We start from the raw sequence: 12,500 nt of genomic DNA, 5'->3' as shown, positions 1-12,500 counted from the left end.
AGAAAAGGAGAGAAAAGGGGGTGGGTGTCCCGCGGCTAAGAATAGCAGGCGGTAGCCGTTTGGCCGATGCAAATTCGAGGCCGAAAACATTCGCGATGTATAATTCATCGTGCCGGACCCGCCGGCGTCTGCCTACACGCGATACTACGCGTGCTTTCGTGACCATGACACAATGTTTGCGGTCGCGGGAGGGTGTATACGTTCGAACACGCACGCGTCCCTCTCTTTCTCTTTCTTTCATTCCCTCTCTCTCTCTCTCTCTCTCTCTCTCTCTCTCTCTTTCCTTCTCTTTTTTACTCCATCTTTCTCTTACGAGTAGTATGCGCCGCACGTGGAACGTAATCCCGTACGCACGCGCTCCGTGAAACCACAATGAAAGAGATACCTTCAGGGAATCGGATGTGTATTCACTATTGGAAGATTTAATGCGAAAGAAATTGGTAGCTCTTTTTGTCAATTTTTTCTTTCTTTCTTTCTTTCTTTCTTTCTTTTTTTCTTTCTTTCTTTTTTTCTTATTTCGTCACACCGACAATCACGTGCGTACTACATAGACATTATTTCGATGTTGGATAATTAATTTCATATTTTTCTTTTTCCTTTTTTTTTCTTTTTTTTTTTTTTTCAGTTTACCTACTTTGACATTTGTCTTCCCGTACTTCGTTTCCTGTACTTTGAATTTATTCAACCATTACTTTTTTTAGTATCGTGAAATATGAAGGTGAAATTGTATTTTAATTTTCGTACGAGATAGTAGTAATAAATAATAGACGAAGTTTTTCTTATATTAAGGGGTTGGCAGGAGGGTAGGAAGGGAGGAAGGGTGGATAGACTTTCCTCACGAAAGAAATTTACTTTAGTTAGAACGATGACGTTAAAATGTCCTCGTATCCTTTCCTTGAATTCTTTTTCTACGAACGGAAATGCGAAAAGTTACGTTCTCGTATGATCTTAAAGGAATCGCGTTATTTTCACTTTGACTTCCTCGATAGCTCGAGGAAGAAGAGAGAAGGGACCAAACGATTGGAACTCTAAATGGGTTAAGTTTCTTAGCGATCGTTGAACCCGAACAAACGGACCGAATTCGATTCATAAAAGTACATAAAAGGAATATCTCATCTTCAAATATCTGATATTTCTTTCTTCTTCTTATTTTTTTCTCTTTCTTTTTAGAAATCGATTGAAATATATCTTATTTAATAGAGAAACACGTATCAAGGGATCAAGTTGAACAGTGGATGGTCGATCGATCGTCGACCGTCGTCTGACTAGCGCTGACTTTATCTACTTAAAAGTGGTCGGACTTTCTTCGAAGTCTTCTATATCCTTCATCATCAATTTAAATCCACGTAAAGAATATATTTTCATTCGTTATATCATTATTCGTTATATTATCCGTTATTTTATTTTCTATTTAAATAATGTAAATATCGACGAGAATATTTTCATTAGTATACTTGCCATATAAAAGATAATAATAATTATATTATTTTTTTGTCGATATTATTTAACGCAATTTACTCGATCCATCGAGAAAATTTCTCTTTTGTTCGTTGCTATTAGCGCCGATTGGATTTACTCGCAAAATAGGAAGGAAGAGCTATGTATTTCTGTCGAGTAATCGAGAGATCGATCGAAAAAAGGCGCGAAGCGCAGGTCACGTTTTAGCACGTCGTCGAAATGCCGTATAGGGTAAACAGAAATTAGAATTGCCGAGTATATTAAGAGAAAGGTAGGGGGAGAAAGGGGTATAGGAGGGAATGGAAGTGATGACATATGAGAAAAGGGGAGAGGAGAGGCGCGAATTTAGTGGTAGTTATTTCACCACGCTTATTTGTTAACAGCGTACGAAGATCCTGTTGGTATCCTGTTAAAGGCTAACGGTCTCTCTCTCTCTCTCTCTCTCTCTCTCTTCCTTTCTTCCTCTCTCTCTCTCTCTCTTTCTCGTTTAAACGACGAGTCACTTCTTGAACGTCGTCAAAAAAGAAACACGGTACTAATATGCGGCTTCCTCGTCTTAAACGTTAACCCATACGAGAGCTAGTAAAACTAATTAAGAAATAAGTTGGACCACCGGCGTGGAAGAGTAATCGATGATGATACCACAGGATCGTATAACGTGGATCGGAATTATTGCATGCTCACGTTTTATGATCTCGTCTATGGCTCGTCAATATTTTTTTATGGATTATCAGCATACGTTAAAATACAATCAAAAAGAAAGAACGTTAATCAATTGTTAAATTTTCTTATCGTACGTGAAATAACTCTATCGTTCTTCCTCTAATTAATCACTTTTAATTAACAATTAAATTCATTTGATTGATTTTATTTCGATCGATTAACCCCATTAGAATCCTTTTGAAAAGCTTTCGTCTTCTTTACGCCTATAATATGACGATAAAATTGTCGCGTTTAATTCAGAAGAATAAAAAGTAAAAAAAGAAATGGGGGAGAAAAAAAACATGAAACATGTGCGCTTGGAAATAATATTGAAAAAGCTTCGTATTGAGTAGGATACGTACGCCATATCGGACCACCTGGACGCGGTTAGGTCATCGTCGTTGAATATCGAGGCCAATTAGTGGCAATCCATACCGCCGATTGGATACCACGTTCCTGCTTACTATATTCCCGATTGGATATCACTCGGCCATGACGAAATCCCTCCTGCAAGAGGAGACGAAGCGACCGCCTTGGACTGGTTCTATCTTTCTCTCTTTCTCTCTCCCTCTCTCTCTCTCTCTCTCTCTCCCTCTCTCTTTCTCTTTTCAACTCTCTCAACACTATCGTTACTCGGTGCAAATCACTCGCTAATTACATCTAAAACTACTCGTTCACGCACACCAATAATCAACGTCAAGGTAATAGTAGAAATAAGAGGAAAATGTACATGTATTATATAAATATATATATATGTGTGTGTGTGCGTGTGTATGTATGTATATATTATATATATATATATATATATTCATGTATAGACACGGACATACGTATGCACAAGGTCTTCGCTAATGGCGCTTGTGCGATTATGCATACTGATGGCCGTTCCACAGTGCAACGATTGATTTCATCGCTAATTGTACCCAACCGCTTAACTCGTTATCACAAGAGCTTTTCCTCTCTTCTTCGTTTCATCTCATCTCTATCTTTACCTCTTTTCGTCTCATTTTATTTTAATCTTAGTAGCGACGTTTTAATTAGATATATCGAGAGTGCGTAAACGTAGTTTATACATCGATACTTTATGATCTACCTCATAGTCGTCTCGCGGTACTCCTTTCGATCTCTTTATCGCGACAAATTCTCGGTTACTTCGCGAGTACGTTATCGATTATCGGAACGGTTACAAAATAGTGAAAAAGAAAGGGAGAAAACAGAGAAAAAAAAAAAGAAAAAAAAAAAAAAAGAAAAAAGAACAGGGAAATTTACAGACGCGTTAACCGTTCGAAAGAGGACATCTTTACGAGCAAGATCGAGTAAAAGTAATTAAGAGGATTTTCAGGAAGTTTCAAACAAATTACTTTGTATAAGACGACGAAGTAAACCGAGTTCGGTGAAATCATGAAAGGAAAGGGGACATTATCGTTACGAAGAAAAACACGAGAGAGAAAGAGAGAGAGATAGATAGGAAGAGAAAGAGAGAGAAGAGAAAGAGAGAGAGATCGACTTTAATGTGTCGATAAGATGTCCGATATCGTGGCCCTTTTCTGGGCTAAGTAAACATTTTCGAGCGCGTTACTCGCACGTAGACATCGTAGAAAATCGAAGAGATATCGCAAAATGATGAGAAAGAGGAGGAAAGAGATTAAATCGAATGACTCAACTTTTTTATTTCGTCTTTCCTTTCGCATGTTCAATTTTTGGAAATTCTTTTTTTAAAACGATTTAGCTTATTTCATCGAGACGTCGATGTGCTGTCTCTTCTTATCTGACCCAAACACCATACGTACTCCCACGCTTTTATTATCAACGAATAACCGCAAACTTCCTTTATGGACTTTCATGATTCTCGTCTTCTTCGTCGAATCGTAGATCATTTAATATTATTAAATATATTTTATCGAAAAATATTCTCTCCGAGTAGCACGATTCTTTTTTTACAAAGAAATCCATTCAATCATCGTGACACTTTTTATGATCCACTGATTATCAATCTTGTATCATATTAGTCATCGAGGTTTAGATAATAGAGGTGCGTTCAAGTTAACTCGATAGATATATCGTCGAATTCACGAGTCGTAATTCATCTCACGCGTGGATCATTTTCATCTATCAAGATTTTCAACGTATTAGAAAGAAACGCGTGTAATCGGAAAGAAAGATGACAAAAGGATTACGAATTTCTGTTAGGGCAAATTAAAATCTTACACGTGTATCTTTAAACACTTTGGAGATTACATTTCAACCTTTTGTAGTTACATATCGTAGTTGGGATCGAACTCGATGTATCGAGTTGCTACTTGAATAGCACCCTAAAAGTGCGACCACTGTTGTGCGGATTCCTCGTACTATCAGTTTCATATGACTAACCCCTCCGGCTGAGTCATCATCATCATCATCATTATCATCATCGAAAATGAAAAAGTCCTCGTCTCTCATTCGTCATCCGACGAATTTCTGACACGGATAATCTCGCGACATTGTTTTCCCCTTGAGCTTGCGATCGCAACATTGCGACGATTGCAAATATCAGATAGATCGGACGGGACATTTAAATTGTATTATTACAAGTATATTATGCAAATGTATGTACAAGTTATCGTTGAAAATGCAACTATATTGTAAAAGGAAAAAATATGGGAAAGTTATTGAGAAATTGAGCATACTTTTTTTCTTTTTTTTTTTTTTTTTTTTTTTTTTTTTATTACGAAAGAAATGCCTTCGAATAAATTCTATTTTTTTAATTTTTATTAGATCAACCAATCACGTTCTCTTCTTTTTGTTCCGGGGTTAACGGTGAAAAAAAAATGAAAAGGTACCGAAAACGAGAGAGAGAGAGAGAGAGAGAGAGAGAGAGAGAGAGAGAGAAACGTGGTCATCCTCTCGCGATAGCACGCGAGATATACTCTTTTCTCCGAAAGAGAAAAAAAGACGGTGAGAGTTAAGTGACGATGGTGGGTGGGCGAAATGGTTATTTAAATACCCATAGAGCCCATTACAGATTACAGAGGCCGAGCACAACAAACGCCGAGGCACGAGCGCTATGAGCCGGGTCTTACGATACAAGAACACGCACCGAGATGAAGAAGGGGGAGGGGGACAAAAAAAGAAGAATACAAATTTAGCCTTTCTCTATAGATCTCTTCTCTATAGATCCTCTTCTAGCAAAGACTCCGCTTTCTTATGCTCTCGAGATTAAACGAACGAGATGATACTTTACAGTATGGAGTACCTTACAAAAGAGAGAGAGAGAGAGAGAATATATATGTATATATATTTGTTGAAGAATATAAAAAAAAAAGAAAATTAAAGCAACATAAAAATTTTAACTGCTCTCTCTCTCTCTCTCTCTCTCTCTCTCTTTCTAATTTCTTGATCTTTGGCAAACGTTCGAAGTATCTCTCATCTAAGAGATGAATTAGGCTTAACGAAGACACACGGATTGGCATGGTGCATGTTATCCATCCGAAGAGAATCGATCACGAAACTCGTCTCTTTGGGGCCGTCATTTAATTGCTCATTCACGTTTAACGTCTCTTGTGACGATGACGTCATCACGAGAATGCCAACGTTTCGTGCCCTTTCGTCGAGATCGTAGATGAATCACGTTTCTTCGTAAAGCGAACGAGCACGGCGAGCTGCACGAATTGTTACGTTATTTCCTAGAGCGACGCTGACCGATACGAGAGACGACCCGAGTTCCGTCAGTTTTCAACGTTTAATCGGATATGATTAGGCGATCGTTTATTGCGTTTCATGCGCATTTACTCGCATGTGCCACGTAACTGTACAAGTAATTTACTCGTTGTTCGTCATCTATTCCAAGGAATGAGATATTTTCGTGTTGTGTTGTATCATTAACTACGTAAATGTATTCGTTGTCAAAAGTTAAAAAAAAAAAAAAAAAAAAGGAAAAAGAAAAAAGAAAGAGAAAAAAAAAACAGTTTTATAGGTTCCATTAACCAAGCGACGATTTAATATCGTCGTTCGTATAATTAACACGATGATAAGTGAATGCTCTAATTAACGTGCTCTGTAATTAACTTTATCTCATCGACTGGATAACATTTAATTTATGAATTTAATATAATTTAATTATTTGAAATGTTACATTCTATTATATCGATCGATCCTTAAAAAAAAAAATTTTTTCATCTTTTTCGTTCGCATTTACGACATTTTTCTTTTTTTTTCTTTTTTTTTTTTTTTTTTTTCCTAAATTTTCCCAGTCGATCGTGTAGGTCGTTTTGAAAGTTATCGGTTGCCTAAATGAATTCCTAAGACTCAATTAACCGTGTGCCCTTTATGGTAGAAACGTAGCACGTAGATTAACGAACGAATTAACGAGGAATCTTCAACGACGAAAAGTCGAAAAGGGAAAGGGCGATATCCGGTTGGTTTAAGAGCATCGAGTTATTCAACCCTTTTAAATCGTCCCGAGTGAGGTACGAGGAATGCGACAGTCCAATGGAGATCTCGATATGGCTTGGATCATCCTTTAAGAAATTTTCCTTTCTACTTCGCAGTAAAATAAATGAAAGGCAATCGAATAGAATTTTTACGATTAGTATATCACGAAAATATTTTTAGTACATTCCTCTTTTCCTTCTTTCTCTTTCTTTTTTCTTTCTTTCTATCCTTTTCTTTTCTTTTCTTTTCTTTTCTATTCTTTTTTTCCCATAGGAAAAAGATTCGATCTCGAATAGGTCTTACGATTAATCACGAAAAGTATTTATAGTACGTATCATTTTGCTTGTCCCCTTTTCTTTCTTTCTTGTCTCCTAAAAAAAAAAAAAAAAAAAAAAAAAAAAAAAAATTAAATTCAAATCAAGTCGAATTAAATCGTAAAAAATTAAGTTCATCGTATTAGAAAAAAAATGAAAAAAAAAAAAAAAAAAAAAAAAAAGAAAAAAGAAAAACGGAGTTTTTCTTTTTGTAGATATAAAATATTATGGATTAGAAGAAATGGATCAAGGCCATTAGATTCTTTCACGTAGAGAAGGGCTAGAAGGACGAAATTGTCGTTTCGTCGCCACGCGCCGACGATGACGATGTTCTTTTTAACTCTTGGGACGGCTCGCGCCTTTCGCGATCGTTTTTCGTATCGAAAGGATGACGGGAAGCGTGTCGGAATGAATGTGACGCCGGCGGAACGTCGCGGCTTCCGAGCAAAAAGCACGTCGCGCGCGCTTCTCACCCTCCTCCGTATCCTCTTTCTATCCTTGCTATCCTTCTTTCTCCTCCTCCTCCTCCTCCTCCTCTTCTTCTTCTTCTTCTTCTTCTTCTTCTTCTTTATTCGTCGTCCCTTGGAACACTTCACGCACGATGACTCTTCACCTAACGTTCCCCCGATCCGTCATTCGTCTCCTCCTCTTCCTCCTCCTCCTCCACCTCCACCTCCTTCTTCTTCTTCCTTCTTCTTCTTCTTCTTCAACATCGTCGTCATCGTCGTCGTCATCGTAGACGACTATCTTTGCCACTTCATGTGGCACCAACCTCCAGGCACGAGTACAACCTCCTTCTCCTCCTCCTCCTCCTCCTCCTCCTCCTCCTCCTCCTCCTCCTCCTCTTCTTCTTCCTCCTTCTTCAGGAAGAAGCGGCATAAGGAGATAAAAAGAAAAGGAAAAAAAATTCGGGATTTAATCAACAAGACAAATTTATTTCTCTCGACACAGTCAGATAATATAGTTGTAAACTATAGTTGTAAACTATAGTTGGACGCTCTCAAATCTAGCCGAGAGTAATCTTTCCTATGAGCGATACTTCTTTTTTTTTTTTTTTATTCCTCCTAAACGAAAATAATAACGATGACGAATACCTCCGAGTTTCTCGGTATTAATCTACGTTTAAGGGATAATTTGCGTGCATAAAGTTCGAATCAGACTTCGTCCCGACTTTCGGGAAATTAGTATGACGCGTTCAAATGTATACGTAAAGACGACAAAGATCGACGAAAACGATGAGAAGTCCGACGTATTAACTTAGACAATTAGCGTTTAGAATTTCGGAATAACCAAGGTTAAATTTAATCAAAAGATTCATTCTCTTGGAATTTTGATAAATATTTGAGAAAATTAAACATTATGTTATCTAATGTAATTACGCGAACGAGTTAGATCTATCAAAAGCGAATGCTAACGATCGGTTCTATTGAAAATCGATGGACCATGATGTCGGATTAGAATTTCATGCGGTTGATAAAACGGAAGAAAGAGAGAGAGAGAGAGAGAGAGAGAAAGAGGGTGGATCTTTCGCGTTACGAAAGATCTTAAGACCCTTCTAAGCCAAGAGAGATTAGGGTTTTACGAGCACTATAACAAGCTGTCTGTGATAACGTTTCCACTTTATTGACGCGGTATTATCTTTAAAACTTTGTCAGGGAATTTCGTTGAGCTTTCTTCGGCGATTTTAATTCATTATTTAAACTAGTTCACTATGGTCAAGCATTCATATAATTGAACGAATGAGAAACGTTACTAATGTTAAAGAAAGAAACGCAAATTGTTCGAAACCCGTCTCCATTAGAGACGATATATCGTGGATTATCGAAATTTATTGGCGTTCAACGTTGAACGTATGCGATTTCGAGGGTAACGTATCAATGGCTCGGAAATCTCTCGGTATAATCGATCGAGGGAGGTGAGGGAGGGGAAGGGAGGGAGAGAGAATGAGACTCCTCTCCACCATTGGATGCAAGTGATTTGTCACAATTCGATACGCCTATTTAAGGAAACATTTGGGGGCTTTCTATTGTCGTAGGGACTCGCCAGGTGACTCTTTTTCGGCTCGTGCTCCTTTCAAAGCCACTAAATTTCGTGGTTTCTCTCTCTTTCTCTCTCTCTCTCTCTCCCCTCTTCCTTTCTCTTTCTCTCTTTTTGAATAGTAGACATCCAAGTTTTTCTACCAAGCCCAAATGGAATTCTCATTGTAACGATTTTTCATTCGTATTCTGCTCCATTGGGAATGAATTCTCGATCTCTTGTAAGTCGATCATCGTAAATGGGATAAGCTTGTTGGAACAGCCCCCCCCCCTATCCGTCCCTCCTCCCACCACCACGTATGCCATCGTATCTTTATATTTGGATAGAAACGATGAGGATTCTTGCACGATATTCTTTATAATTTTATTGACGGAACCCCATCGAACGGCGAAATAGAATTCGTCAGTGTTTGATCGTCTGTCATTCGTCATCGGCTATAAAATCGATTGTTTTGCGTTACTCGAACTTGAACGCGGGTGGATGAGGATGAAGAAATATATATATATATATATATATATATATATATATATATATATATATATAAGAAGAATAAAGAGAGAAGTAGAAAGATCGAGGAGATGAAGAGATGAACATGGTGGCGTCTAGGCGACACGAGGACGGCCGGTGGTGTCCAGCTGAGAGCCATCGCCGGCGGCGGCTCGGTAGCCGCGTTTTTCATCGGCGTGTCGGGATCTATTCAAGTGTTGGCAGTTTTTCACGCGGCGGGCAACGAATATCCTCCCCACTAAAATCCCCCTTTTCGAACGTAGTCCCCACGTGGCCGAGGAGGAGGATGTCACGCCGGTTCGTCGTAGTTCGTCCTCGCTCGCATTCACCGTGCTGATCTCGTGCCGGTGACCACAGAATTTCTTCTCTTCTCTTTTCTACCTTAACGAAATTGATTAGAATCTTTACGAGGAGTGACATCGATCGTGTTATCGAACACACACATATATATATATATATATATATATATATATATAAAGTGACAACTAAATCATTTTCGATCTGAAATAATCGTATAGATAATATAATATTTCGAAGGGATATAATAAACAGATAGATATTTCTCGTCATATCGATTACGAGTTTTAGTGAATCTGTCAGTGACGTAATCTGTCTGTAGGATTACAGTGACGCGTGCTGTTCGACTCATATTATATATATATATATATATATATATATATATATATATATATATATACATATATACATCTCTTAACAGAGATCAACGAATCGTGTCTTGAAACGTTTAAAGCTTTGCGCGCTGCCTTTAAGAGCGGTGTTTTGTGCCGTTCGAACGCCGCTTACCCTCTTGTCCGACAAGAGATCCGCGATTACGTATAGTAGAGTTTATCGATTCGATGCGGAATAATGGGAGGGAGATGACGCCACTACGTGGAGATACGCAGCTATGTATTTGGAGATTGTACGGTAAGTTGGATTCGAGATGAGATTTATTAATCGATAAAAGGGAAATAGAAAGAGAGAGAGAGAGAGAGAGAGAGAGAAAGAGGGAGGGGGAAGGAAAAAAAAAGAAAAAAAAAAATAGAAAAGAAAAGCACGAAAAGAAAAACGAAAGAAATAAATAAGTCAACGGAAGTTGACAAAGTAATTGAGGATTCTTCGAGGATGTTTCGTAAGACGTTTCAAGAGAACGATAAAAGTTCATCTCATTGAGATTCTACCAAGAGCTCGGAATTCTTCAGCTTTCTGCCACGTGCTCGAAGGCGCGAAGAAGCTCCATCGCGAAAAGTTGCTGTGATGCGCCAATCAAAGAGTCACCTCCTCTCTCGGCCTCGAATCCACCACTTCTTCCTCCTCCTCCTCCTCTTCCTTCCTTCATCACCTTCTTTCGAAGCGAGCTACGTCGATACTAGAAATACTGGAAATACTGGATTTTTCTTAGCCTCCCTCTCAAAGAGCTTCTTCTCTTATTTTTCTTCTTCTTCTTCTTCTTCTCTCTCTCTCTCTCTCTCTCTCTCTCTCTCTCTTTCTCTCCCTCCCCCTATTTTTCTACGTCACTTTCTCACTTTCACGAATCTCTCAAAAATAGAATAGAGAAAAGTGATACATATATATATATACTTTTGTAATTGTATATATAATTTATGATTAACATTATTCTTTTCTTCTATTATTGCCTTATGAAAGAAAGAGAAAGAAGAAGAATAACACGTTCGAAACATACAATCTTTCTCTTTCTCTCTCTCTCTCTCTCTCTTTCTCTCTTTCTCTATTTATCTCTCTTTCCTTCTCTTTCTCATATAGTACTTCGAGGCCGAGTAACGAGACGACGCGAGACTCGACGAAGGTTGTCAGCGGGACATCAAGCGTTGTGACTAATTTTGCAATTATGTAAAAGCCTGAGAGTATCGAGGCACGCCAAGGAATACTCGTACACCTTGGGCCTGGAACTTGACAGCCGGCCGATCGGCATGCGTTCTCGCGAAAAATCGATCCTCCGATCGGATCGCTGAGATAAGGAGAATAAGGCGCAACCCGATTTCGAACGACAAGATCGAGTACATCACTCTTTCTCTCTCTCTCTCTCTCTCTCTTTCTCTCTCTTTCTCTCTATCTATCTATCTCTCTTTCTTTTTCTTTCTTTCTATCTCGCTCACTGCCGGGTATCATCGTTATTACTGTCCTCGTTAAGGCTGCTTTTGGAATATGAAATTACCTCGTCGAGTATAGATCCTTATCTTTTCTCTCCGTTCTCATCTTTAAGAAGCAAAGAGAATAAGAAAAAGGAGAATTAACAAAATATAAAAAAGAAAAAGGAAATGAAAAGAAAAGAAGGAAAGATAGAATGAAAGAAAGAATGAAAGAAAAAGAGAAATGAAAAACAGGATAGTGACAAGTAACATAAACTTCGTGACATCTCGATAATAGGAAAATGTCTAACGTTGTGACATTTAGCGACTTCTAGTCGCGAGTAGCCGTCGTGTCGGTACAATTAAACCTCGGAAACTTGAGAAGAGAGACTGCGTTAGGGGAACCGCAGCGCGCATTACGCGCTCGATGCCTGTCGCGTTGGATATACGGTGATAAACGTGCGAGAAGCGAATCTCTCTCTCTCTCTCTTTCTCTCTGTGTGTGTGTGTGTGTTTCACTGTATCTCTTTCTCTCAGAGTAAAGAATCATTGGCTTTTACGATCGACATCAAACGATATCCGAAGTAGTATTCGATTACAAGAAGATTAAACAAAAGAACCAGGAAGAAAGAGAGAAAGAGAGAGAGAGACAGAGAGAGAGAGAGAGAGAGAGAGAGAGAGAGAGAAAGAAATAATTGGTAGCCAAATCTCATATCATAAATCTCCATCTATTATACCGTCCTTGTTAATGGATAAAGTAGTAAAAGACTTAAGTAAAATGAACGTCCGACCGTTTTTCATATAAATGAAATAAAGTGAACGTTTTAAGAGAACGTTTTAGACACGCCCAACTATGGTATTTCTCGTTACGCGTTCAGTCAAGGTAGGCGGGATGAAGCGAAAAAAAATGTACTTTTGGTTCACCCTATCGTGGTCTCGTACAAAGCAATAACATGCTCGAGTTAAAAGAAAAGGTATAATG

The 12,500-nt window shown here is 38.4% G+C and overlaps 1 protein-coding gene across 5 annotated transcripts in view; it reads left to right on the top strand.

The window, feature by feature from the left end:
- LOC124949980 (fibroblast growth factor 17-like) overlaps window positions 1-12,500 on the top strand; it is a 120,869-nt gene that overhangs the window by 89,997 nt on the left and 18,372 nt on the right. Inside the window, exon 1 of one of the 5 annotated variants that reach the window (XM_047495970.1) lies at window positions 10,258-10,355. The exons of the other annotated variants lie outside the window; for them this stretch is intronic. Coding sequence (XP_047351926.1) covers window positions 10,336-10,355 — 20 coding nt within the window. The 5' untranslated portion in view covers window positions 10,258-10,335. Of the gene's footprint in view, window positions 1-10,257; window positions 10,356-12,500 lie in introns of those variants that run through there. 5 annotated transcript variants of the gene reach the window in all.

The sequence above is a fragment of the Vespa velutina genome, chromosome 6 (assembly GCF_912470025.1).
Source record: "Vespa velutina chromosome 6, iVesVel2.1, whole genome shotgun sequence".
Lineage (NCBI taxonomy): Eukaryota > Metazoa > Arthropoda > Insecta > Hymenoptera > Vespidae > Vespa > Vespa velutina.
Note: the sequence above shows the minus strand (reverse complement) of the source record. Positions and strands in the feature narration are given on the sequence as shown.